Here is a 27,534-nt window from a genome sequence, read left to right on the forward strand (position 1 = left end):
GGGGGGGCGGCTGGGCCTTCCAGGCCCAAGAGGGGGGCGCGCAGGGGCCTGGGCCGGCCGGGGTCGGCCCACGGCGCGGGAGAGAGAGAAAAAGAGGAGAGAAAAAGAGAGGGAGAAAAAAAAGAAAGAAAAGATCTTCTCCACATTTTCGAAATCCGATCTTTCTACATGAATGCAATTGCGCTTTCAAAGCAATCAAAAGAAATGCAAGGTTCGGCATGGTGCATCAAACAACATAAGGTATTTAGGGTTTTTCCTACACGGGAGATCCAAACCGAATCCCGCTAAACTTTGAAAAAGGTCAAGGTTTAGCGAAGGGAAAAAGAAAAGGAAAAGGTAACGCCCGAATTTTGGCGAGTAAAGAAAAGAAAAAATTCAACTGCAAAATTCGGGGCGTTACAAACCTATCCCCCTTAAAAGAATCTCGCCCTCGAGATTCAGGGCTGGCTAGCAAAGAGCTCCGGGTACTTGGCCATCAAATCATCTTCACGCTCCCAGGTTGCTTCTTCTTCAGAGTGGTGATTCCATCTGACTTTGCACATTCTGATGGTCTTCCTTCGGGTGACTCTATCTGCAACCTCAAGGATCTGAGCTGGCTTCTCAACATAGGTCAAGTCCTCCTGGACTTCCAGACCTTCCACTGGCAACTGCTCTTCCGGCACACGCAAGCACTTCTTCAACTGAGACACATGAAAGACATCATGCACAGCAGACAAATTCTCTGGCAAACTGAGCTGATAGGCCACTTCTCCACGTCTTGCAAGAATCTGATACGGACCAATGTAGCGGGGTGCCAGCTTGCCTTTGACTCCGAATCTTCTGACTCCTCTGATCGGTGACACTTTCAGATAGACAAAGTCTCCGACTTCGAAACTCAGCTCTCTTCTTCTTGTGTCTGCATAGCTTCGCTGCCTTGATTGCGCTATCTTCAGATTCTCTCGGACCATCTTGATGTTCTCTTCGGCTTCGAGCAAAATATCTGGCCCAAACACCTGCTTCTCTCCAGGCTGATCCCATTGCAACGGAGTTCTGCAACTCCTTCCATACAGCGCTTGAAACGGTGACATCTTCAAACTGGCCTGGTAACTGTTGTTATAGGAAAACTCTGCATAAGGCAATCGCTTGTCCCATCCGGACTGATCTTGCAACGCACAGGCTCTCAACATATCTTCAAGAATTTGATTGGTTCTTTCAGTCTGACCATCTGTCTGCGGGTGATAAGCTGAACTGAAATTCAGATGCGTGCCCAAGGCTTCATGCAACTGCTGCCAGAAATGAGAGGTGAACTGCGTTCCTCTGTCTGACACTATCTTCTTTGGCACACCATGAAGACAAACGATCCGAGACATATACAACTCTGCCAATACTGCACTGTTGTAGTTGGTCTTGACAGGTATGAAGTGGGCTGACTTGGTCAAACGGTCCACTACTACCCAGATGGAATCGTAGCCGGCTCGAGTGCGAGGCAATCCGACTATGAAATCCATACCAATTTCATCCCATTTCCACTGAGGGATCTGCAACGGTTGCAACAATCCAGCTGGTCTCTGGTGTTCTGCCTTAATTCTTCGACAACTATCGCACATAGCCACATGCTCTGCGATTTCTCTCTTCATTCCGTACCACCAGAATTTCTTCTTCAGATCCTGATACATCTTCTCACTGCCAGGGTGAATCGAATAAGCTGTCTCATGAGCTTCCTTGAGAATCAACTCCCGAATAGACTGGACATTGGGAACACACAAGCGGTCTTTGAACCATACCACACCTTCTGCATCTTCTCGAAAGTCTTTGCCTCTGCCATCTAGAATCAATCGCCGAATCTCACTGATCTTCTCATCATTTTTCTGCGCTTCTTTGATTTCGCGCTCCAAGGTAGGTTCCAATTCAACTGTGACTCCTCGCGAATTGTTCAGAAATCCGAGACTCAACCTGTCAAACTCCTTGGCCAACTCATAAGGCATCGGACGAGCGACCATCAGATTGACTTGACTCTTTCTGCTCAGAGCATCTGCCACTACGTTTGCTTTGCCTGGATGGTAATGAATTTCCAACTCATAGTCTTTGATCAACTCTAACCATCTTCGTTGCCTCATATTCAACTCTGACTGAGTGAATATGTACTTCAGACTCTTGTGGTCTGTGTAAACATCGCATTTCTGTCCATACAGATAGTGCCTCCATGTCTTCAGTGCGTGAACCACTGCTGCCAACTCTAGATCATGGATTGGGTAGTTCTTCTCATGAACCTTCAACTGTCGGGACGAGTAAGCCACAACTCTTCCCTCTTGCATCAACACACATCCCAAACCTGTGTAACAAGCATCGCAATACACCGAGAAGGGCTTGTGCACATCAGGCAAGACTAAGACAGGCGCTGTTGTCAACTTCTCTTTCAGCGCTTCAAAGGCCTCTTGGCATTTCTGGGTCCACTTGAACTCAACCTTGTTGCCTAGCAACGCTGTCATTGGTTTCGCAATCTTCGAAAACCCTTCAATGAATCGCCGATAATATCCGGCCATTCCAATGAAGCTCTTGATTCCTCGAGCATCCGTTGGCGCTTTCCAGTTTAGAATGTCTGCCACTTTCTTCGGATCCACAGCCAATCCTTCTTTGTTGATTATATGACCCAAGAACAGGACTTCACTGATCCAGAACTCACACTTGCTCAACTTTGCGTACAACTGGTGCTCTCGCAATCTCTGCAATACCATCCTCAAATGATCTGCATGCTCTTCTTCACTTTGAGAATAAACCAGAATGTCATCAATGAATACCACCACGAACTTATCAAGATAATCCATGAATACACTGTTCATCAAGTTCATGAAGAATGCTGGCGCATTGGTCAAACCAAAAGACATCACTGTGAACTCATATAAACCATACTTGGTAATGAATGCCGTCTTCGGAATGTCCGAAGGTCGGATCCTGAGCTGATGATAACCTGACCTCAGATCGATCTTGGAGAACACACTGGCTCCTCTCAACTGGTCGAACAGATCTTCTATTCTGGGCAAAGGATACTTGTTCTTGATCGTGACTTCATTCAAAGCTCGATAATCGATACACATCCTCTTGGTGCCATCTTTCTTCTCCACAAACAAGACAGGGGCGGCCCAAGGCGAGGTGCTTGGCCGGATGTAACCTTTCTCTGACAGCTCATCAATCTGCTTCTTAAGCTCAACCAACTCTGGTCCAGATATTCTGTAAGCTCTCTTAGAGATGGGGGCGGTTCCAGGAAGAAGCTCTATAGCAAATTCAACTTTCCGCTCTGGGGGCATACCCGGTAAATCCTTTGGAAACACATCTGGGAATTCAGACACAACCTTGATACTCTCAATTGGGTCTGCTTCACTGCTATCGACAGCCATCTGATAACAACTTCCTTTCTTTGGCTCAGGCGGGACTAACTCGGTCACCACTTCCTCTCCTAGTGGGGACACCAACTTGATTGTCCTTTTATCACAACTGATAACTGCCTGATACTTATCTAGCCAATTCATCCCTAGGATGACATCTATTCCCTGAGTACCCATTACTATAAGGTTGGCGGGAAACGCTATCCCCCTTATTTCCACACTTACATTTAAACAAATGCTATCAGCTCGAATTCTACCACCGGCTGAGTCAATTTGAATGGGGGTTAACATGGTAGTAGTTGGAAGATTATGTGCTTCTACCCATGATGCAGTAATGAAAGAATGCGTTGCTCCAGTATCAAATAACACTTCTGCAATATGGGAGTCGACTGGGAACATACCTACTGTCATGTCGGGGGTCTCCTGAACTGCTTCAGCCTCCAAGTGATTCAATCTTCCATGATTATAGCGCTGCTGAGAGCGATTGCCTGCTCCAGGCTGAGGCACATTCTGCTTTGCTGGGGCATTGGGGCCTGACTGCTGCTGGGCTGCCTTCTTCGGACATTGCATCACCCAATGGCCTTGCTCTCCACAGTGGAAACATGCCCTGTTTCCAACCTGAGCTGGTGCTGCCTGACTGTTCTGCTGATTTGCTGGGGCAGGAAGACGAGGTGCTTGCTGATTCTGCTTCTGAAACTGACCTCCTGACTGATTGCTCTGACGGTTCTGGTACTGATGCTGAGGATACTGCCTTTGGAACTGCTGATACTGCTGACGCTGCTGATGCTGCTGAGGTGGACGCTGGTTCTGCCTGAACTGCTGAGGTTGATTGCCTGAGAAACGGGGACGGCTGCTGCTTCCAGGCTGGGGTCCACTGATCTTGCGCTTACGATCTTCCATCTCCTTACGCTTCCTTTCTGTCATGATTGCTCTGTCAATCAGGTGCTGGAATGTCGGGAAGGTGTGATTCATCAGCTGATACTGCAGAGGGTCAACCAAGCCTCTCAGGAAACGGTACTGCCGCTTGGCATCGGTGTTGACATCTTCAGGAGCATAGCGAGACAATTGCAGAAACTTGTCCCGGTACTCACTGACAGACGATGACCCTTGCTTAAGGGCCAGGAACTCCTCCTTCTTCACTGTCATCAGACCTGCAGGGACATGGTACTGACGAAAGCTACCTCTGAATTCTTCCCAGGTGATGGTGTCGGGGTTGGCATGGGTGGCGAGGTAAGACTCCCACCATGACTGGGCTGCTCCTCTCAACAGACGGGGACCATACAGAACTTTCTCCCTATCATCGCACTGAGCGGTATGCAACTCCCGCTCCACAGTGCGCAGCCAATCTTCAGCATCCATGGGGTCAGAAGAGTGAGCGAACGTTGGGGGATGACCTCTCATGAATTCAGCACGCTTGTCTCTAGGCATCTGAGGCATCTGAGGCTGGGGTGGTGCTTGCTGCTGTTGCTGCTGCTGCTGCTGCTGAATGGCGGCCAGAGTCTGACCGATGGCTTGAACTGCCTGAGTCTGCATCAGAAACATCTGCTCAATCGACATCGGGGGCGGGGGCGGCAGGTGCTGCTGCTGGGGCACCTCATCCTGCGGAGCGGCTCGCTCCTGCTGAGCACGCCTTCCTCCTCTACGCCTGTTCTCTGACATCTGCAGAACGCAACCACACATCAGAACTGATCTGGCAAAGCTTGCAGCATAAGAAAAGAGTATAGAATTCTCCAACAGCACTGAACAGATGAGCATCTTCACTGATCTCCAACACAGACCACACAGCTTCTCAGATAAAGAGGAAAGTAGAATAAAGGTTTTCCCAACTATATAACTAACTTTATTGACATAGTATGTAAACCAAAATGCAGGGGATACCCACACTCTGGTGACAATCATTACAAAGATCCAAACCAAACATAGTTCATCATGACAAACATAAATGCACAGGATATAGCAAACTACCCTGTCTAACTAAAACTAACTAAGACCGAGACTAACGCTAAGACTGAAGCTTCCATGTATATATATTTCGTATTAATTACAAGATCCAACTCTAACGATCTATGGTTCTAGGTTTATCTTGGTCTTGCAGGCGGGATTGCCATAAGACTGGTGTCCACGCTGAGGTGAGCGGTACGGGTGCTGAGTCCCAACGGGAGCGGGGGAACCACCATCCAGATAACGACGTTCCGCGCGCTCAGCCCGCAGCAGGGCGATCTCAGCACGAGCCCTACTCAGCTCGTCTAATGCATGGTCCAGCTCCGTGTTTAGCACGGCGGCTAGGTTGACTGTGCTGCTCAACCTAGGATTGCCCTCACCGACAGGTGAGACAATCACGCCTCCTGTGCTGCCAGATGAACGGCGAGGGTAATACTTCAGGTCAAGACCGTCAGCTGCCCCACCGAAAACCGAGCAGTAGTGCGAAAGCGCACGCCGTGCAGCATCTTGCATGGCTGCCTCAGCTGAGTCCCGTTCAGAGATAGAATAGTGCTCTGAACAGGCCTCTGCACCCTGGAGACTGTCCTCCGGGCAGCGCACCAAGCAAGTCGCCTCCCAGCGGTCCGGGTAGACCCCGCGACTATGCTGGTAGACCACACAGCGATACTCGACGGACCAAGTATGCCGGTCAAATGCCCGACGTAGCAGGGTGTCGAGCGCATCATGGAAGTGACACCCGCGAGCAGCGTCGCGAGTGATGGGTCGAGCAACCCATCCTTCCGGCTCAGGGTTAGCAGAGAAGTCGGTGTCGTGGCTCGAGCTGTCGTCGCCTCCTCCGTCGTCTGGGTCTCCTCCAGCAGCTACTCCAGGGGCTGGGGCGCCCAGTGGTGGTGCAGGGGGCGGCTCCAGAGGAAGCACAGGGGAGCAGCTCCTCACAGACTCTATCTCCTGGTGGAGCGAGAGGGAAGAGCTCTGCTGCTCCTGTCGTCGACGTTCCTGCTCCTCACGCAGGCGGTGGTGTAGTCTCTCCAAGTGGCTGGACTGTCCGGCCACAGGACGGCGAAGCGGACGCTCAGCAAGGCGGGAGGGTAAGAAGGGGATGACTGACTTTCGTGCAGTGTGTCTAAGTCGAGCCGTCTACAAAAGACATCGCAAGCAAAAGGGTGAGAACAGAATTAATATGACCAGCAAGTAATGAATCATAAGTAAATGAAGGATCAGAATAAAACATAATTTTCAGCAAGGTATAATATGTAGTAGAACATAGGTTTGGTCAGTAGGACCAACTTTTGAAGGGATATCAAAGTCAAGGAAGAGACAGAGGTCTATAATCCTTAGAACGACCATTCTACTCTAGGTCAGCGGTCCTACAGTCAGCACGGCTTTGATACCACTTATGTCACACCCGGTTTTAGAAGGCAAACCGAATGCGAACCATGTACGTGCCAGGATCAGTTATTCACGTACACAGCAGTTACATAATATGGACATCATCACACAGTGCTCAAAATAGTATTAAAAAGGGATAATAGTCGATTACATCATACGTCTGAGACGTCCATATAGTTCTTACAATAAATCAAAGTGCGGAAAAGAAACGTAGATAACACGGCCTTCACAGGCAGCCGACTAGGGGTTGCCGCTAACCCACACCTAGAACTCGTCGTAATCTTGGAACTCCTGGAAGTCTCCTTCCACAGCTTCATCTTCGCCTGAGCAGTGGTTGCAATGCTGACAACCTGGGGGGGGGGGGTTGGTGTGTAGAGCAAGGGTGAGTACACATCAACATACTCAGCAAGTATCCTGTTTGGCTGTAGTGGACTAGCTTTATGTGGGGATAAGTCAAGCAGTTGCTTTTAGTTGGTCAGATTATTATTTACTAGTAGAAAGCCAAGTTTTAGCATTAACCCAAGTTATTAACCCGATGTACCCTTTCCAAACGGAAAGAATACCACTTACCAGCACCATAGTCATAACCAAAACCATCAATCTCATAACCACCTGTACCACAATGTCTCTGATCAAGTACCACTAATCACTGGAGCTCCCTTGGCCGCTCATAACCGCGAGCACGGCTGATATATCAGTTTCATAACACTCTGCAGAGGTTGTGCACTTTACCCACAAGCCGTGATTCCCTCTTGCCTCGGGCCGATCAAACCCTTAAACACTACCAAGGTGAATAGGCAGGGTTTCACTACGTAGCCTTTACAAAGATTCCCCGGGGCTGTAGCCGCCCGTTAGGTTTCCTAAATGTACCGCACTCCTCCCCAAGGGACAAATCAACCTTGGCAGAGCGAGCCGCATACACCGAGCCCCATTGACGGCACGACGGCGAAGCGAACTACACCCCGGATCCTCTAATTATTCAGCTAAGGGCACCCCATTCCACCCTCATGGTTGCACTGTTTTCCCGGGCGGTCATCCATAGAACAGGTCCTTACGGAGAGGCACTCGAGAAACCGCTCGAGCCCCCTTGAATACCACAAGTATAATCATAAAGAAGAACGGGAAAACAGCGTATCATAGATAATCACATCATGTTCATTGATTAGAGTTGAGCAATAGCATCAGACTAAGTAGTAATAATCCGACCCAAATAGGTAAACAAGGACATGGATAACAAAAGCTAGTCAATCCTTAGGTATAAATGTGTAATGCGGGAGGTGAATTAAAGAATGAATAGGACATGGATAGGTCAAAGGACACTTGCCTCCACCAACCGACTGCTGCTCAGGGGCTTCTCCTGCGAATTCCTCGGGCTCTTCGACCGGATCGTTCTCTATGCGAGCGCAAACATACATACATACATCCACATATTTAATACAAAAGAACAGTACACCATACAAGATAACAAATAAAGTGAATATGCATCAAGTATGACATTCGATAACGCATTTGTTATGGTTAGAAAGAAACGGGAAAGGGTCTCGCAGGGGGTTAAATCTTATGCACTAACGATCAATTACAATTGGTTTTTAACAAAATAATTCTGTTATATATATTTATATATACTAATGGAAACCTAATCACTTTTAGTTGATCAACATTGCACAGGGTAAACAATTAACTACGTGAATCAATAACATAACGGAATTTTAAATTAAACTTCCTATTTTCCCATAGCATGAACAGTGATTAGCCTACTTAAAATACAGTAATTATGATCACAGAAAGTAAATAAAATAAAATAAAAAAAACAGAGGGGGGGGGGGGCGGTTGAACCGGCCCTAGGGGCGGTTGAACCGGCGGCGGGCGGCCGGGCTGGCGAGGGCGGGCGGCGCAGGGGGCGGCCGAGCCGGCCGAGCAGGGGGGACGGGGCGGCCGAGCCGCTGGGCGCGCAGGGGCGCGGGGCAGGGCGCGGGGCGGCCGAGCGGCCGAGCCGGCGGGGTGGGGCGGGCGGCCGAACCGGCCATGGGGCCGAGCGGCGAGGGGAAGGGGAGGGAGGAGAGGGGGAGGAGGGAGAGAGGGAGGAGGGGGGGGCTCACCGGTGTCGGGGATCGACGGCGAGGGGCGGCCGGCGGCAGGGGGCGGCGCGGCGACCTAGGGCAGGGGGCGGGTAGGGGGTAGGGGCGGCGGCTTAGGTGGGGAGGGAGAAAATGAGGGGGAGAGGGAGAGGGTTAGGGAATAAGGGAAAGAGGGGGGGGGGCGGCTGGGCCTTCCAGGCCCAAGAGGGGGGCGCGCAGGGGCCTGGGCCGGCCGGGGTCGGCCCACGGCGCGGGAGAGAGAGAAAAAGAGGAGAGAAAAAGAGAGGGAGAAAAAAAAGAAAGAAAAGATCTTCTCCACATTTTCGAAATCCGATCTTTCTACATGAATGCAATTGCGCTTTCAAAGCAATCAAAAGAAATGCAAGGTTCGGCATGGTGCATCAAACAACATAAGGTATTTAGGGTTTTTCCTACACGGGAGATCCAAACCGAATCCCGCTAAACTTTGAAAAAGGTCAAGGTTTAGCGAAGGGAAAAAGAAAAGGAAAAGGTAACGCCCGAATTTTGGCGAGTAAAGAAAAGAAAAAATTCAACTGCAAAATTCGGGGCGTTACATGGTCGATGTAGTGATGTCTAAAATCTAGATTGTGTGTGCTACATGTTAGTACATAGTTATCCCCTAATTGGGGATGGGGACCCATTGGGGACCCGAAACCCGAATGGGGGTGAGTATGAGATGAGTTTTGTACGCATGATGGGTATGGGGATGGGTATGGGGATAGATCAAACATGATGGGGATGGGTATGGGATGCTATAACCCGGTGGGGAATTCCCCATTGACATCTCTAGCAGCATGCCTGGATCTCCATTCAATGACAGAAGCAGCCATTTGCCGGTGCCAATACTAGGGCCGGACGAAATGCTCGTGACTCGCTCAGTTTATGGTCAGCTCGGCTCGGCTCGGATCGCCTCGTTTGAATTTTTTCACGAGCTGAGCTAACATCCTAGCTCGGTTCGTTAACGAGCCAGCTCGTGAGCTAAACGAGCTACCATATTCCAGCAAAACGAAACTATATGCATATCATTTACAAAATAATTGATGAACGTGTTATATATATGTGAGATGTTTATGGCCTATAAATTAAACTAATGATTAATGAACTATGTCTATGTGTTAATTTGGTGTATGCAAATATAATTACGGGGTTAAACTGATAAACATGTATGTGAATTGTGAATTAATGAGTGATGAATTGTGCTAATTTGGTGTTATATTGACGTGGTTTGTGAAACTATGAGTATAATTACTATTTTTTATTGTTAAATTAGTTTGAAATTAACTAAAAATAATTATTATGTATATTTGATTTTATTTTTCTGCTCTGGCTCGCGAGCTAAACGAGCCAACTCGAGCTCGTAAACGAGCCGAGCCGAGCTGACTCTGTGGCTCGTTACCTTAACGAGCCGAGCCGAGCTGCCTCGTTATCCACCCCTAGCCAATACCAACAACAAATCAACTAGTAAGGAATATACAAGAAAATATATATGTACTGGAATCAAGATATGGAGATATATGATAGAGACAGGACAAAAAAATCAAGATATGAAGATGATGGAGGTATAGGACAAAAGATTAGCTAAAAATAAAGAAACCATTCATTAAAAACATAGTTTCTATTGTCATAACAAATATATATAGAAGCTAACTTATAGTTATAATCTCCATCTTAACAGACCCCAGATATGCTCGTCACCACGAACTACTTCCTGCCGCAAATAAAGCTATGAAATGCTAGTCCTAAGCAATATTTTGATCACTTGTTATGGTAATCTATGGTTCCCCTTCTTCTCACTACCTCCTCCTACTACTACAAATAAATTTGTACAATACATTCCAAATTAATAGTCTTCCTTGGCAGCCCAAATCTTGGTCTAGAAGCTTTAATAATATCCCTCGGGTCTTATTCGGTTGGTGGAGTATGGCTGAAGGTCTTGTGCCATTTTTGCATGGGGAAGGGTTCAACACATTGGTTATTCTCGTGGCTTGGTGGATCTGGAAGCACAGAAATGTTTGTATTTTTGATGGTGTCTCCCCAAACACGAATACAGTTCTGCAACAGATCCAGGAGGATGCCAGGCTTTGGGAGATGGCACGTGCTAAGGCTAAATTGGGGTCTTGGTTGTCTTTCTCTTTCCCCCATTTTTTTCTTCTTTTTTCTCCTCTTTTTCTGGTTTTCCTCTCTTTTTTCTCCCTTATTTTTGTATAGTCGTTGTTCTTGGTATTCTTTAGACCTTTCTCTATACTTAATATAATGATGTGCAGTTCTCCTGCGTGTTCGAGAAGAAAAAAAAGGTCTTATTCGGTTGCAGGCAGATTTGGGGAAGGAGAAATCCCTTCAATCCATTCATAACCAAAGAAAGCCTCAATGTTTCAATAAACTTTAAGAGGCTGATTTGGTGGATATGAATCATAAGGAGGTCCATGTGGAAGAATCCCAAGCTCGTGGTCTGTGTCCACCAAATAAGTCCTAAAGGCCCGTGACTAGATTTCTGCCAGAAATGCCAGGATTGGTAAATTGGCTCCATGGCGATATTAGGCATTCCAACATTGTGGATCACGTAGAGTCTTTCTTGGCTCGACAAGTATGGGTATAATGGGTTTAGGGTTTAGGGTTTAGGAACGGTGAAAATGAATCCCAATAAACCTTAGGCCATATTCAGTAGGCCAGGTAAACAGACGTGCAAAATACAATTTTGCATTGATTACAGAGTGTATTTCGTAATATAGAATAGGATAGAAAATCTGCTATAGATAGCCTTAGACTACATTCAGCATACTCTGTTTTTTATCTTATACTTTAAACTTTATAAAATAGTAGTATTAATTTTGTTCTCGAATATTTGTCGTTCGTTAATTTATTTTTAAACTAAACTGCGACAAATAAAAAAAATGAGGTAGTATGTTTCCGTGCAATACTTTACATTTGTCTGATTGTTTTTTCCACGGGAGCTTTGCTTGCTGAGTTGCATTGCACACCTCGCTGGGAAAACCGCTTCGTTTCGTTCACACACACACACACACACACTCTCTCTCTCTCTCAGAGTACTAAACGCCAACACCGGTGTGAACCAGAAGTTCGAGGCTCCCGTTTTCTTGGGACTCCAAACCTCAACATCTTACTTACCGTTTATTTATCAAACATCTCAATGCCGTAGCTAAGTAGTGGTACTAACTAACTACACAGCTAGTTAAGTTCACGGCCGGCACTTACTGTGCAATTTACATAGATCGAGCAACGAAAACGAAAACGAAAACCACCCCGGCCGCCCCAGCCAACCGCGTGCTACGTCCACGCACGGTCCAGGGTCCACCTCCACCCACGGCGCTCGCTCAGACCGCGCGCTCCATCATGTCCCTGAACTCGCGGAAGCTGATGCGGCCGTCGCCGTCGGCGTCGTGCGCCGCGATCATCCGGGCGCAGTCCTCCCGCGCCGAGCTCGAGCCGCCCATCCCGAGGCGGCGCAGCACGTACCAGAGCTCGGCGGCGCCCACGAACCCGTCCTCGTCGCGGTCGAACACGCGGAACGCCTCGCGCAGCTCGCGCTCCGTCGCCTCCTTGCTTCCCAGCAGCTCCTCCACCGCCGCCAACGCCGCGCACCCGCCGCACGCGGTGCCGTCCTCCTCGGCGGAGGAGATGGAGGAGCGCTCCGTGTCGCCGTCGGCGTCGGCGTCCAGGTGCAGGGTCGCCGTCACGGCCGCCACGGTGCCCGGCCACGACGACGCGGCGCACAGCTCGCAATGCCGCGGGGGAGGAGGAGGAGGAGGCGGCGCCACGGGCACGCCGCTGCGGGTGCGGGACGACGACGGCAGGAGGCGCGCGAGGACCGCCCGCGACGCGGAGCGCACGCCCCTGCTCGCTGAGGCCACGTCGGTGCCGCCGGGCAGTAGCGGCTGGAGCGCGAGCATGATCAGTAGAGATGACACCGACACGATGAGGCAGCTGTGGAGGAGGAGGTCCAGCGCCGGCGGCAGCACCAGCAGCTCCAACATGTCTCAATTTGACGTACGTACTGTTGCCGTGGATCGAAGAGATCGTCGACTCCGCCTTGGATTAATTGCGTTGGACTTGGACGGACGACATGCGTCGTATCTTATATATATACATGCAGGCCACAGGCCAGCCAGGTGGGCATCAGCTTGGACGACGAGCGAGGAGGTGTAAGTGTTGGGCATGTGGGCGGCAAACGTAGAGCAAGTTCCCAGCAATTGATCCACGAGCGACGGAGCGATCGAGCGAGGGGATCATATGTATACCCGATTCGCTGTCGATCGGTTTCTATTCTAAACCCGCGCAAGCTAGGCTTTTAGAAACAAGACGACGAGGAGCGAGGCCTGTATGAAATGTTGCTTTGGTACCAAGACAAGGAACAGCCAGCGTGCGGAACGGTCTTGGTGGCATCAGCCAACGCGTTTGGCGTTGACGGCCGCGCGCGAGTCGTGGGTTGGGTGCCAGCCTGCTGCTTACTTCACCGTCCTCCTGGTCCAGTACGGGCCGGACCATCGATCTCTCCATCACGCACTAAACAACTATATTATCACTCACTAATCTACTTTGAACCTCACGTCCAGACAGACGGCAGCGAGGATGCAAACGCAAGCGATGGCGATGCAAGAGTAAAACTATAGGGCTGAGTGGGACAAAAAAAAATCTGAAAAGTTTTTCTAACTGAATCATCTAGCTATCACCAGAATCTAAATATCACAGATCTTGCAAATCTCTTATTTTATACAGTATGATGCGGATAATCTTATTGTGTCGCTGATTCCTTTACAGGTTTCGCAAGCGAACGATGCAGTTGCACGCAATTATTAAGCGGTGATCCAAATAAAGTTGTTCACAACAGATCGTGTATAATAGAGAATTTTTACATTATACCGCTTACCGCTTGTATAGTAAAGTTTAAAATAAAAGATGATGAGATATGATAGATGACGGTGGAGACTGGAGAGCTACGGTCCCGGTTGACTCAGGCGTCTTCGGTCGCCGCAGCACCGAGAAGAAAAGACGTCCCAAACATTCCGTGAGCGTCGCGCACCCCCTTGCCTCCAAGTCAAGAGACCAGAGCCGAAGAACAAGGACCGGCAACACCAGCACTCCAGCAGGCAGCAGCCGAGACTCCACAGTCCACACTGCACGCAAGCTACCGCCTACACTACACCGAACAAGCGTGGCAAACCAACACCAAAAATCGCGAGAAAGGAAGAAAAAAAAAGGAGCTTGAAATTCCCAGAAACAATCTTGAATTTGTCTTCGAATCCAGCCATGCCTGCTAAGCAAAGCGTTGCAAATCAAAAACATTCCAAGTTTGATGCCCTCCCAAATGGGACGCTGCAGCACAACTGTACAAGCAGAAGAACCAACAGAGTGAAGAACCGGGCGACCAACCCGAACCTACCAAACGACCACGCCGTCAGAATAATCAGCAAGCAGAATTGTTCTTGCTCAGGCAATAGTTCCAAGGGAGCAACCGTGCAAACTTCTAATATGAATCACATGATGTTGATCCTAGGGAACGTGCAGAGGAGTGGAATGAGGGATTTGAAAAAGTGTGATTAGCCGCGAACGGTTAAGTGTAAAATTATCCACGTCTCCTGCGTCTCTTGGATCAACGTCATATGATTCAGATTAAAAGTTTACACGGTTGCACGGATTTTCACCTGATACCTTCCCTAGTTCCAAGGAGGTGGTGATACGCATGGCAGCAACCTGCTCCGCTTATCCCACCCGTCGCCCGACTGGTCCAGCTACGATGGCAAATGTTTTTTTTTTTCCTTTCAGCGACCTCCTTACGACAAAATACCAACACGAATGCGCTTGGAGCTGGCTGCAACAGAGACCGATTCCATGTTTTTTTTTTCAAAACGAAAAAAAAAATCATCAACGAGAAGGACAAGGCAATAAAATGAACCAGATTAAAAAAAAGACACAGCAACAAGATACCGGAGATCCTCAAGGGCGTGACATTCAGGACCATATGGGGCAGCATCACCTGCAACGTTCCATCCACCTCAGAATGCAGTGGAGCGTGTTGTGAGGACCACTGGACGATATTCGCCTTCACAGAAGTAACTATCCAGCCATCTTCCAAGGACCTTCTCATTGACAGTTAAAATATAGGAGTAAGACGCAACGCCACTGCATACATATATGCCTTACATTGGCCATACTGTCAATCAAATCTGCGTCCACATGCACGTCTAGGGCCGTCCGGAGATGGTAATAAGCACGCTAAAGGATAACATTTATTCGAGGCAAGTGAACATAGCAAGCACTAGCAGATTACAAGCCACATAGTTTTCAGTAAAACGGAGAGGTAATAGTTTGTCTTATGGGGGGCGACCGTTCAGAGAGATATGTACAGAAGCTACAATATAAAGATGCCAGCCTCAGAAGCAGAACGTCTTCACCATATTGCAAGCCTGCGTCCGACGCTATCTGCAATGCAAGCGTAGCTGCTGAGGGAGGTATCAAGCACATTAATAGTAGGGCTGGTGTTTTCGTTGTTCATATTATTCACGGTCATAGACTCGTAGTATTTTATCATTTACCTTCAGTTCTCGTAAGAGTGTGGAACACTTTCATCATCGTCGGATGAGAACGGATCAGAGAAGAGTGTGCTCAGAGCAGAGAAGATAGGGCTATCGGAATGGTCATCTTCATTGTGGTTAGTACTTTCTGTATCGCTGCCGCTTGCAGCAGCGTTGTCTCCACCGCCGTTCACGGTCCCTGCGGTGCTGGCTGATTCGCATGGGTTGTTCTTCGTCTCCTCAGTAGGCAACTGAAACCGGCAGATTGGGCAAGAGCTGTGGAGCTCCAGCCACGGGAGTATGCAGTGCGAGTGGAACTTATGCTGACAGGGCATCTGCTTCGCTTCTCCTCCCATCTCGAAATCCTCAAGACAGACTGAACAGCCCAACGCTTCCTCGATGTTCACGGTTGGTAGCGCGGCGACTGCTTCCTTCTTGGCAGGCGGTGTGCCAGAACGACTGAGGTCACTCTCCGCCAAACGCTGCAAGAGAGTGTCTAAGGCAGGACCAAGAAAGTAATCCCCAAGTGATACACCAGAACTTGTGTTGCTTGAGTCCTCCTGGTTGTCATCAGATCCGAATGTTCCCTGCAGAATAATAGCCTCGTTGTTGGAGTTGATCAGTATTAAGCTTTCCGTCCTCTCTCTGCCACGAGCACTCACCCTCTCGATCTGCCTTAACCTCTCCCTCTGCCTCTCCATCCTCTCCCTTCTCCCTCTCTCCAGGTCTCTCTCTGTATCACTGTCGGTGTCATCCGAGCCCCTTACTTCATCACGGTCACGCATAGCCTCAAGCACACTGAAAAGCGCTGATGAGCGCCTCCTCCTCCGCCTCCTCCTGGAAAGTTCAAGCTCATGGTCTGAATCATCCTCTTCGTCATCCTGGTCGGCATCAGCTTCAACCATGGCCTCCCTCCTGAGTCTTGATCTGCGCGACGAACCCCCCATCATACCAAGCAGCAGTGGAGCCAAGAGAGAGACGGAGCGATCAGACCTCGCGTTCGCAGCTGGCTCGAAGTCTTCGGAGTCCATCTCCTCCACAAACCCGCCCTCGCAGCCTGGGCACTTCATCTCGGGCATAGGATCTATCACCTCCTGACACATGTGGCACCAATACCTAACTCCCTGACCTTCATCCATCTTGGAACAAGCTCTCTTGACACTTTTGACCTTCCCTTCAGTACAGAGTTTCCCGGTCCTAATCCACCCCTTGAACACTTATAGCACAACCAGCCAACCGTCAGAAGGTCTACCGCGTCGAGAAGATGTCTTCCTTCAGTGACCCGAGAAAGCTATCCTTGTCACCCTGAAACAAATTTCCCCGTGAGCACCGGTAGCTAGTGTAATCCCACTGAGGAAGCAAAAAAGCCAGGATATATTCCGAGTAAACTTTGTAGCACGAGCAGGCCCAGTAAAGGGCATGGGTATACGCATCTACGCCGGGTAATTTTGGGGAAACAATCCAAGTTAGATCAGATCCGAGCACAAATAGTAAGGTAGGGTTTGGGTCCGTGCTCGGTTCTCGCACAGAAGGAAGGGAAGACAAGGGGTGGGCCGTGGGCGTACCTGTGGTGCTCGAGTCGCCGGAGAAGGGCCTGACGAAGACTTTGAAACCTGGCGTGGGGCGGCGGCGACGGCCGTTCGGCCGCCCAGTCGTCGCCAGGAGGGTGAGACCGAGAGGGGGGGTGAAGTGCGCACACTGGGTTGGAGGGAGGGAGGAAGGGAGGCAGGGACAAGAGAGAGATACCACGGGCAGACCGGGGGTGGGTCCCGTGTCTCCGTGTCCGACTGGAAGGTGGCCCAGAACTGGGCCCCTTTTGTCATAGGCTCAGGGCTTCAATCGGCTTTCACAACCCTACTGTACCCCTACAGCCCTACTGTTTGGTAATTTGGTTTTTTTTAAAAAGGGTCGTGTATGATTTTTGACACACAAAGAGCTCGTTTAATGATTTTTTGGGCATAGGTCCGTTACACATCTCTCTCTTGTTTTTGTTTTTAGTTGAGAGGTAGAATGACATGTCCGAATAGAACCTACCTATGCCACATTTCACTCTAATCACTAATATTTCCAGTATATTAGGTCGGCTTGAGTTAATTGATCCTTGAAAATAATGGGTTACATTGTTTTTACGGAGGTAATGTTTGTTCTGACAATCTGTGTATATATAGCTATACCACGTTGCCAGAAACGAAACCACAAAAACGAGGACACGTCATCCCTCGCCGAATTTTTAAAGAGTCCGCCCATTTTAGAATCAGCAATTTCTAATTGTTTAATTAGATGCAGCGTTAGTGGGTAATAGGTCGGTGATTAGTTGAGGTATAGAATTCGCCTAGTTCCGTCTGTCAGGTCATGTCGCCACACGCCGCTGGCCGCTGCTGTAGCGACGTGTCACTTCCCGGTTCACCAGCGCTGCAGCGCACCATGTGATAAGTGATGAAAAACGTAATAAGAGCAACTCCAAAAGTATGTTAAAAATTTTACCCTAAAAATTGATTATTAAGAGTAGACTAAAAATTTTTAAGAGTGAATTATAATGGGTACTCCAACAGTTCCTTTAAATATGACATGTGGTGCAATCTGTACAGTCGTCGGTAGACCGTGGATGATCTGACATGTTGATGAATGTATTGAGCAGGGCCGGGCCAGCATAATTCAAGGCCCTGTATCGATTTTTTTTCTTTTTTTTCTTTGTTAAGAATAGAGGGTATAGATTAATCTCATTTATTAACCGTGATTGAATTATTAATGTGGGAAATGGCTTAATAACGGTAACGAATGATCTTAACGTTTAGATGTTATGCCAGCATGTGCTAGCTGCACTTCGCCATATAGCTAAAATGAGGTGCATGACAGATTGGTACTCGGTTGTTACGACAAACACTATGTTTTATTCTTATCGAGCTGACTTAGCTAGACCTTCTAATCATTACTAAAATTTGTATTGATTAAACTATTGCTAACTATTATTTTAGGGGCCCTTAGAGGGAGGGGGCCCTGTTCTTGTGCACCGGTGGCACATGCCCCCCGCCCGGGCCTGGTATTGAGGAGGGATGTAACACACCAAAATATGAGGGAGATGAGGTTGTGGACGAGGGACACTATTTTTTTGGGAAAATGAATGAGGGAACTGTTGGAGTAAGAAAAATCACTATTATTGACTAATATCTGTTTTGTAGTTAATTTACACGTTCTTTTGAAGTTGCTCTAATACAGTCGGATACAGGTTATCTTATCATAATATTTATCTCGGCTACATAACCAGATACGGATAGTTAAGATTCGGAACGAATACAGGACGGAAGCGGGTAATAATCCGGGAAGGTAAGAAACAAATAACGGATACTAATCGAGTAAGTACCGGATAGTTGTCGGGTAGTTCATCCCGATAATATTAATTGTTCAACCATCTAACAAATATATAAATTAAGCAATACATAACCATGTATATGATAGATCAAATGTAGGAAAAGAAACCAATAAAATTGACATCATGCAGTTCAAAGTTACTAATCACAAGGACATTATGACATTATGGAACCAAAACCACGTTATTAAAATTCATAAAATATTCTAATTTCACTCAAAAATTGCAAATATGTTAAAAAACTAATAAACATTTTATACGAAGATAAATAAAGTCCTCATATAAAAATGGTAAAGTAAGTATTGATTATGTTGAAATTTGAATACTTACAGTGATTTCACATGTAACTCATACAGATAAGTGAAATTGAAATGGAAGAAACGCGGATGTCTTATAGATCTTATGATCCAAATACTTTTTATGGTTACAAATGAACATATGTTGTGCCTCTATAAAATTCCACGATTTTTTAGGCTATTTATGTATTATTAATTTCGTGTCGTAGAAAACCATCAAAATACAATTAAATCCATAAAATATTGTAGCGTCAGCTTGATAGTCGCCTAGAGGGGGGGTGAATAGGGCGAAACTGAAATTTACAAAAATAATCACAACTACAAGCCGGTGTTAGCGTTAGTAATAATAAATGAGTCCGCAAGAGAGGGCGCAAAACAAATCGCAAGCAAATAAAGAGAGTGACACGTGGATTTGTTTTACCGAGGTTCGGTTCTTGCAAACCTACTCCCCGTTGAGGAGGCCACAAAGGCCGGGTCTCTTTCAACCCTTCCCTCTCTCAAACGGTCCCTCGGACCGAGTGAGCTTTCCTTCTTCTCAATCAACCGGGAACAAAACTTCCCCGCAAGGGCCACCACACAATCGGTGCCTCTTGCCTCGGTTACAATTGAGTGTTGATCACAAGAGCAAAAGAGAAAGAAAGAATGCGATCCAAGCGCAAGAGCTCAAAAGAACACGGCAAATCTCTCTCGCTAGTCACTAAAGGCTTGAGTGGAATTGGAGAGGATTTGATCTCTTTGTATGTGTCTAGAATTGAATGCCTAGCTCTTGTAAGTGGTTAGAAGTTGGAAAACTTGGATGACAATGAATGTGGGGTGGTTGGGGTATTTATAGCCCCAACCACCAAATGTGGCCGTTGCTGGGAGCTCTCTGTTCGATGGCGCACCGGACAGTCCGGTGCACACCGGACAGTCCGGTGCCCCTGCCACGTCATCACTGCCGTTGGATTCTGACCGTTGGAGCTTCTGACTTGTGGGCCCGCCTGGGTGTCCGGTGCACACCGGACATGCACTGTTTGATGTCCGGTGCACCGGTATGGGCAGCCCTGACGTCTGCGCGCGCTGCGCGCGCATTTAATGCACCGCAGGGAGCCGTTGGCGCCGCAGGGAGCCGTTGCTCCGCAGGCACACCGGACAGTCCGGTGTACACCGGACAGTCCGGTGAATTATAGCGGAGCGGCTGTCGCGCGAACCCGAGGCTGGTGAGTTCAGGAGGCCGAGCTTCCTTGGAGCACCGGACATGTCCGGTGCACACCGGACAGTCCGGTGAATTATAGCGCGCCGGCTTCCGAGAATTCCCGAGAGTGAAGAGTTGGAGTCTAAGTCCCCTGGTGCACCGGACAGGTACTGTTCACTGTCCGGTGGCACACCGGACAGTCCGGTGCGCCAGACCAGGGGTGCCCTCGGTTGCCCCTTTGCTCCTTTATTGAATCCAAAACTTGGTCTTTTTATTGGCTGAGTGTGAACCTTTTACACCTGTATAATCTATACACTTGGGCAAACTAGTTAGTCCAAAGATTTGTGTTGGGCAATTCAACCACCAAAAATATATAGGAACTAGGTGTAAGCCTAATTCCCTTTCAATCTCCCCCTTTTTGGTGATTGATGCCAACACAAACCAAAGCAAATATAGAAGTGCATAATTGAACTAGTTTGCATAATGTAAGTGTAAAGGTTGCTTGGAATTGAGCCAATAAAACTACTTACAAGATATGCATGGAATGTTTCTTTCTTATATAACATTTTGGACCACGTTTGCACCACATGTTTTGTTTTTGCAAATTCTTTTTGTAAATCCATTTCAAAGATCTTTTGCAAATAGCCAAAGGTACATGAATAAGAGTTTGCAAAGCATTTTCAAGATTTGAAATTGTCTCCCCCTATTTCAAATGCCTTTCCTTTGACTAAACAAAACTCCCCCTAAAAGAGATCCACCTCTTAGTGTTCAAGAGGGTTTTGATATACCATTTTTGAAATACTACTTTCTCCCCCTTTTTGAACACAATAGGATACCAAATGATAAAGACTTTTGGAAAGCACTAAGTTTTTGAATTTGGTGGTGGTGCGGTCCTTTTGCTTTGGGCTCATTTCTCCCCCTTTTTGGCATGAATCGCCAAAAACGGAATCAATAGAGCCCTGGAAGTGCAATCTTCCCCTTTGGTCATAAATAAGTGAGTTAAGATTATACCAAAGACGAAGTCCTTTTGCGTTTGAGCTTTTACTCTCTCCCCCAAGGATGAAGTCCTTTTCCTTGATGCTCATTTCTCCCCCAAAGAAGAGAGAGTTGCTCGGAGTGGTGGCGAAGTATGAGTTACGGAGTGGAAGCCTTTGTCTTCGCCGAAGACTCCAATTCCCTTTCAATATACCTATGACTTGGTTTGAAATAAACTTGAAAACACATTAGTCATAGCATATAAAAGAGATATGATCAAAGGTATTCAAATGAGCTATGTGTGCAAGCTTAGCAAAAGAAATTTCTAGAATCAAGAATATTGAGCTCATGCCTAAGTCTGGTAAAAGATTGTTCATCAAGTGGCTTGGTAAAGATATCGGCTAATTGATCTTTAGTATTAATGTAAGAAATCTCGATATCCCCCTTTTGTTGGTGATCCCTAAGAAAATGATACCGAATGGCTATGTGCTTAGTGCGGCTATGCTCGACGGGATTGTCGGCCATTTTGATTGCACTCTCATTATCACATAGCAAAGGGACTTTGGTTAATTTGTAACCGTAGTCCCGCAGGGTTTGCCTCATCCAAAGCAATTGCGCGCAACAATGTCCTGCGGCAATGTACTCGGCTTCGGCGGTGGAAAGAGCGACCGAATTTTGCTTCTTTGAAGCCCAAGACACCAAGGATCTTCCCAAGAACTGGCAAGTCCCCGATGTGCTCTTCCTATTGATTTTGCACCCCGCCCAATCGGCATCCGAATAACCAATTAAATCAAATGTGGATCCCCTAGGGTACCAAAGCCCAAACTTAGGAGTATAAGCCAAATATCTCAAGATTCGTTTTACGGCCGTAAGGTGTGATTCCTTAGGGTCGGATTGGAATCTTGCACACATGCAAACGGAAAGCATAATGTCCGGTCGAGATGCACATAAATAAAGCAATGAACCAATCATTGACCGGTATACCTTTTGATCCACGGACTTACCTCCCGTGTCGAGGTCGAGATGCCCATTAGTTCCCATGGGTGTCTTGATGGGTTTGGCATCCTTCATCCCAAACTTAGCAAGAATGTCTTGAGTGTACTTCGTTTGGCTAATGAAGGTGCCCTCTCGGAGTTGCTTGACTTGGAATCCTAGAAAATACTTCAACTCCCCCATCATCGACATCTCGAATTTCTGTGTCATGATCCTACTAAACTCTTCACATGTAGACTCGTTAGTAGACCCAAATATAATATCATCAACATAAATTTGGCATACAAACAAGTCATTTTCAAGAGTTTTAGTAAAGAGTGTAGGATCGGCCTTGCCAACTTTGAAGCCATTAGCAATAAGGAAATCTCTTAGGCATTCATACCATGCTCTTGGGGCTTGCTTGAGCCCATAAAGCGCCTTAGAGAGCCTATAGACATGGTTAGGGTACTCACTGTCTTCAAAGCCGGGAGGTTGCTCAACATAGACCTCTTCCTTGATTGGTCCGTTGAGGAAGGCACTTTTCACGTCCATTTGATAGAGCTTAAAGCCATGGTATGTAGCATAGGCCAATAATATGCGAATTGACTCAAGCCTAGCTACGGGTGCATAGGTTTCACCAAAATCCAAACCTTCGACTTGTGAATACCCTTTGGCCACGAGTCGAGCTTTGTTCCTTGTCACCACACCATGCTCATCTTGCTTGTTGCGGAAGACCCATTTGGTTCCTACAACATTTTGGTTAGGACGTGGAACTAAATGCCATACCTCGTTCCTCGTGAAATTGTTGAGCTCCTCTTGCATCGCCACCACCCAATCCGAATCTTGGAGAGCTTCCTCTACCCTGTGTGGCTCAATGGAGGAAACAAAAGAGTAATGTTCACAAAAATGAGCAACCCGAGATCGAGTAGTTACCCCCTTATGAATGTCGCCGAGGATGGTGTCGACGGGGTGATCTCGTTGGATTGCTTGGTGGACTCTTGGGTGTGGCGGTCTTGGTTCTTCCTCATCCTCCTTTTCTTGATCATTTGTATCTCCCCCTTGATCATTGCTATCATCTTGAGGTGGCTCGTCTTCTTGATTTTGCTCTTCATCATTTTGAGCCTCATCCTCATTTTGAGTTGGTGGAGATGCTTGCATGGAGGAGGATGGTTGATCTTGTGTACTTGGAGGCTCTTCGGATTCCTTAGGACACACATCCCCGATGGACATGTTCCTTAGCGCGATACATGGAGCCTGTTCTTCACCTATCTCATCAAGATCAACTTGCTCCACTTGAGAGCCGTTAGTTTCATCAAACACAACGTCACAGGAGACTTCAACTAGTCCAGTGGACCTGTTAAAGACCCTATATGCCCTTGTGTTTGAGTCATAACCAAGTAAAAAGCCTTCTACAGTTTTAGGAGCAAATTTTGATTTTCTACCTCTTTTAATAAGAATGAAGCATTTGCTACCAAAAACTCTAAAATATGAAATATTGGGCTTTTTACCGGTTAGGAGTTCATATGATGTCTTCTTGAGGATTCGGTGAAGATATAACCGGTTGATGGCGTAGCAGGCGGTGTTGACCGCTTCGGCCCAAAACCGGTCCGGTGTCTTGTACTCATCAAGCATGGTTCTTGCCATGTCCAATAGAGTTCGATTCTTCCTCTCCACTACACCATTTTGTTGTGGCGTGTAGGGAGAAGAGAACTCATGCTTGATGCCCTCCTCCTCAAGGAAGCTTTCAATTTGAGAGTTCTTGAACTCCGTCCCATTGTCGCTTCTTATTTTCTTGATCCTTAAGCCGAACTCATTTTGAGCCCGTCTCAAGAATCCTTTTAAAGTCTCTTGGGTTTGAGATTTTTCCTGTAAAAAGAATACCCAAGTGAAGCGAGAATAATCATCCACAATTACAAGGCAATACTTACTACCGCCGATGCTTATGTAAGCGATCGGGCCGAATAAGTCCATGTGTAGTAGCTCCAGCGGCCTGTCGGTAGTCATGACATTTTTGTGTGGATGATGGGCTCCAACTTGCTTTCCTGCCTGACATGCGCTACAAATCCTGTCTTTCTCAAAATGAACATTGGTTAGTCCTAAAATGTGTTCACCCTTTAGAAGCTTATGAAGATTCTTCATCCCAACATGAGCTAGTCGGCGATGCCAGAGCCAACCCATGTTAGTCTTAGCAATTAGGCAAGTGTCGAGTTCAGCTCCATCAAAATCTACCAAGTATAGCTGACCCTCTAACACTCCCTTAAATGCTATTGAATCATCACTTCTTCTAAAGACAGTGACATCAACATCAGTGAATAGACAGTTGTAGCCCATTTGACATAATTGAGAAACGGAAAGCAAGTTGTAATCTAAGGAATCTACAAGAAAAACATTGGAAATGGAATGGTCAGGAGATATAGCAATTTTACCAAGACCTTTGACCAAACCTTGATTTCCATCCCCGAATGTGATAGCTCGTTGGGGATCTTGGTTTTTCTCATATGAGGAGAACATTCTTTTCTCCCCGGTCATGTGGTTTGTGCACCCGCTGTCGAGTATCCAACTTGAGCCCCCGGATGCATAAACCTACAAAACAAATTTAGTTCTTGACTTTAGGTACCCAAACTGTTTTGGGTCCTTTGGCATTAGAAACAAGAACTTTGGGTACCCAAACACAAGTCTTGGAACCCTTGTGTTTGCCCCCAACAAATTTGGCAACTACCTTGCCGGATTTGCTAGTAAGCACATAAGATGCATCAAAAGTTTTAAATGAAATGGCATGATCATTTGATGCATCAGGAGTTTTCTTTCTAGGCAACTTGGCACGGGTTGGTTGCCTAGAGCTAGATGTCTCACCCTTATACATAAAAGCATGGTTAGGGCTAGAGTGAGACTTCCTAGAGTGAATTCTCCTAATTTTGCTCTCGGGATAACCGGCAGGGTACAAAATGTAACCTTCGTTATCCTGAGGCATGGGAGCCTTGCCCTTAACAAAGTTAGATAAGTTCTTTGGAGGGGCATTAAGTTTGACATTGTCTCCCCTTTGGAAGCCAATGCCATCCTTGATGCCAGGGCGTCTCCCATTATAGAGCATGCTTCTAGCCAATTTAAATTTTTCATTTTCTAAGTCATGCTCTCTAATCTTAGCATTTAGTTGAGCTATGTGATCATTTTGTTTTTTAATTAAGGCTAGGTGATCATGGATAGCATCAACATTAATATCTCTACATCTAGTACAAATGGAAATATGCTCAACATTAGATGTAGGGGGTTTGCAAGATTTTAGTTCAACAACCTTAGCATGCAACATATCATTTTTAGTTCTAAGGTCGGAAATAGTAGCATTGCAAACATCAAAATCCTTAGCCTTAGCAATTAGTTTCTCATTCTCATTTCTAAGGCTAGTAATGGAAACATTTAACTCATCAATCCTAGCAAGCAAATCAACATTATCATTTCTAGGATCAATGCAAACATGAGAATCTACCTTAGTAATTAATTTAGCATTTTCATTTCTAAGGTTGGCAATAGTGTCATGGCACATGCTTAGCTCACTAGATAATTTGTTACATTTTTCTACTTCTAGAGCATAAGCATTTTTAACCTTAACATGTTTCTTATTCTCCTTGATTAGGAAGTCCTCTTGGGAGTCCAAGAGATCATCCTTTTCATGGATGACACTAATTAGTTCATTTAATTTTTCCTTTTGTTCCATGTTAAGGTTAGCAAAAAGAATGCGCAAGTTATCCTCCTCATTTTTATCATCATCCTCATCACTAGATGTTTCATATTTGGTGGAGGACCTTGATTTTACCTTCTTTTTGCCGTCCTTGGCCATGAGACACTTGTGGCCGACGTTGGGGAAGAGAAGGCCCTTGGTGACGGCGATGTTGGCGGCGTCCTCGTCGTCGGAGGAGTCGCTTGAGCTTTCGTCGGAGTCCCACTCCCGACAAACATGGGCATCGCCGCCCTTCTTCTTGTAGTATTTCTTCTTCTCCTTTCTTCTTCCCTTCTTGTCGTCGCCCCTGTCACTGTCACTAGACATAGGACATTTTGCAATGAAGTGACCGGGCTTACCACACTTGTAGCAAACCTTCTTGGAACGGGGTTTGTAGTCCTTCCCCTTCCGTTGCTTGAGAATTTGCCGAAAGCTTTTGATGATTAGGGCCATCTCCTCGTTGTCGAGCTTGGAGGCGTCAATTGGTTGTCTACTTGGTGTAGACTCCTCCTTCTTCTCCTCCGTTGCCTTGAAGGCCACCGGTTGCGCCTCGGAGGTGGAAGGCTCGTCAAGCTCGTTGATCTTCTTGGAGCCCTTAATCATGCATTCAAAACTCACAAAATTCCCGATAACTTCCTCGGGGGTCATTAGTGGATATCTAGGATTCCCACGAATTAATTGTACTTGAGTGGGGTTAAGGAAAATAAGAGCTCTTAGAATAACCTTAACCACTTCGTGGTCATCCCATTTTGTGCTCCCGAGGTTGCGCACTTGGTTCACCAAGGTCTTGAGCCGGTTGTACATGTCTTGTGGCTCCTCCCCTTGGCGAAGACGGAAGCGACCGAGCTCCCCCTCGATCGTTTCCCGTTTGGTGATCTTGGTGAGTTCATCACCCTCGTGCGCCGTCTTGAGTAGGTCCCAAATCTCCTTGGCGTTCTTCAATCCTTGTACTTTGTTGTATTCCTCCTTGCTTAGGGAGGCAAGGAGGATGGTTGCGGCTTGGGAGTTGAAGTGCTCGATTTGGGCCACTTCGTCCGTGTCATAGTCCTCATCCCCTATTGATGGTACCTGTACACCATACTCAACAACATCCCATATTCTTTTGTGGAGAGAGGTTAGATGAAATCGCATCAAATTACTCCACATAGCATAATCTTCACCATTAAAAGTTGGTGGTTTGCCTAATGGGACGGAAAGTAAAGGTGTATGTTTAGGAATGCGAGGGTAGCGTAGGGGGATCTTACTATACTTCTTGCGCTCTTGGCGCTTAGAAGTGACGGAGGGCGCATCGGAGTCGGAGGTAGAAGTTGATGAAGTGTCGGTCTCGTAGTAGACCACCTTCCTCATCCTCTTGTGCTTATCGCCTTTCCGATGCGGCTTGTGGGAAGAAGATTTTTCCTTCTTCTCTTTGTGGTGAGAAGAAGATTTCTTCTCCTTCCCTTTGTTGGAGGAGCTCTTCTTCTTCTCCCTCCTTTTGGTGCGGGACTCTTCCGATGAAGTGCTCCCGTAGCTTGTAGTGGGCTTTTCGCCGGTCTCCATCTCCTTCTTGGCGTGATCTCCCGACATCACTTCGAGCGGTTAGGCTCTAATGAAGCACCAGGCTCTGATACCAATTGATAGTCGCCTAGAGGGGGGGTGAATAGGGCGAAACTGAAATTTACAAAAATAATCACAACTACAAGCCGGTGTTAGCGTTAGTAATAATAAATGAGTC

The 27,534-nt window shown here is 47.1% G+C and overlaps 2 protein-coding genes across 3 annotated transcripts; both read right to left on the reverse strand.

Moving 5' to 3' along the window:
• Positions 1-11,774: 11,774 nt before the first annotated feature.
• LOC109939414 (probable calcium-binding protein CML21) lies at positions 11,775-13,058 on the reverse strand. The gene has a single exon (NM_001364725.1). It carries the CDS (start codon positions 12,781-12,783, stop codon positions 12,124-12,126), a length of 660 nt encoding a protein of 219 aa, NP_001351654.1. The 5' UTR covers positions 12,784-13,058; the 3' UTR covers positions 11,775-12,123.
• A 1,850-nt stretch (positions 13,059-14,908) lies between these two features.
• LOC100282229 (uncharacterized) lies at positions 14,909-17,150 on the reverse strand. 2 transcript variants are annotated; one of them, XM_008645435.2, is made up of 3 exons: positions 16,887-17,150; positions 15,343-16,626; positions 14,909-15,249 (listed from the first exon to the last, which is right to left on the reverse strand). In XM_008645435.2, exon 2 carries the CDS (start codon positions 16,458-16,460, stop codon positions 15,345-15,347), a length of 1,116 nt encoding a protein of 371 aa, XP_008643657.1. In that variant the 5' UTR covers positions 16,461-16,626; positions 16,887-17,150; the 3' UTR covers positions 14,909-15,249; positions 15,343-15,344.
• Positions 17,151-27,534: the final 10,384 nt, after the last annotated feature.

Source organism: Zea mays, chromosome 5, assembly GCF_902167145.1.
Source record: "Zea mays cultivar B73 chromosome 5, Zm-B73-REFERENCE-NAM-5.0, whole genome shotgun sequence".
Taxonomy (NCBI): Eukaryota; Viridiplantae; Streptophyta; class Magnoliopsida; order Poales; family Poaceae; genus Zea; species Zea mays.

Bases quoted from the DNA above. Each gene is read 5' to 3' on its own strand.
- LOC109939414 (NM_001364725.1), bottom strand. From the start codon at position 12,783: ATGTTGGAGCTGCTGGTGCTGCCGCCGGCGCTGGACCTCCTCCTCCAC.
- LOC100282229 (XM_008645435.2), bottom strand. From the start codon at position 16,460: ATGGATGAAGGTCAGGGAGTTAGGTATTGGTGCCACATGTGTCAGGAG.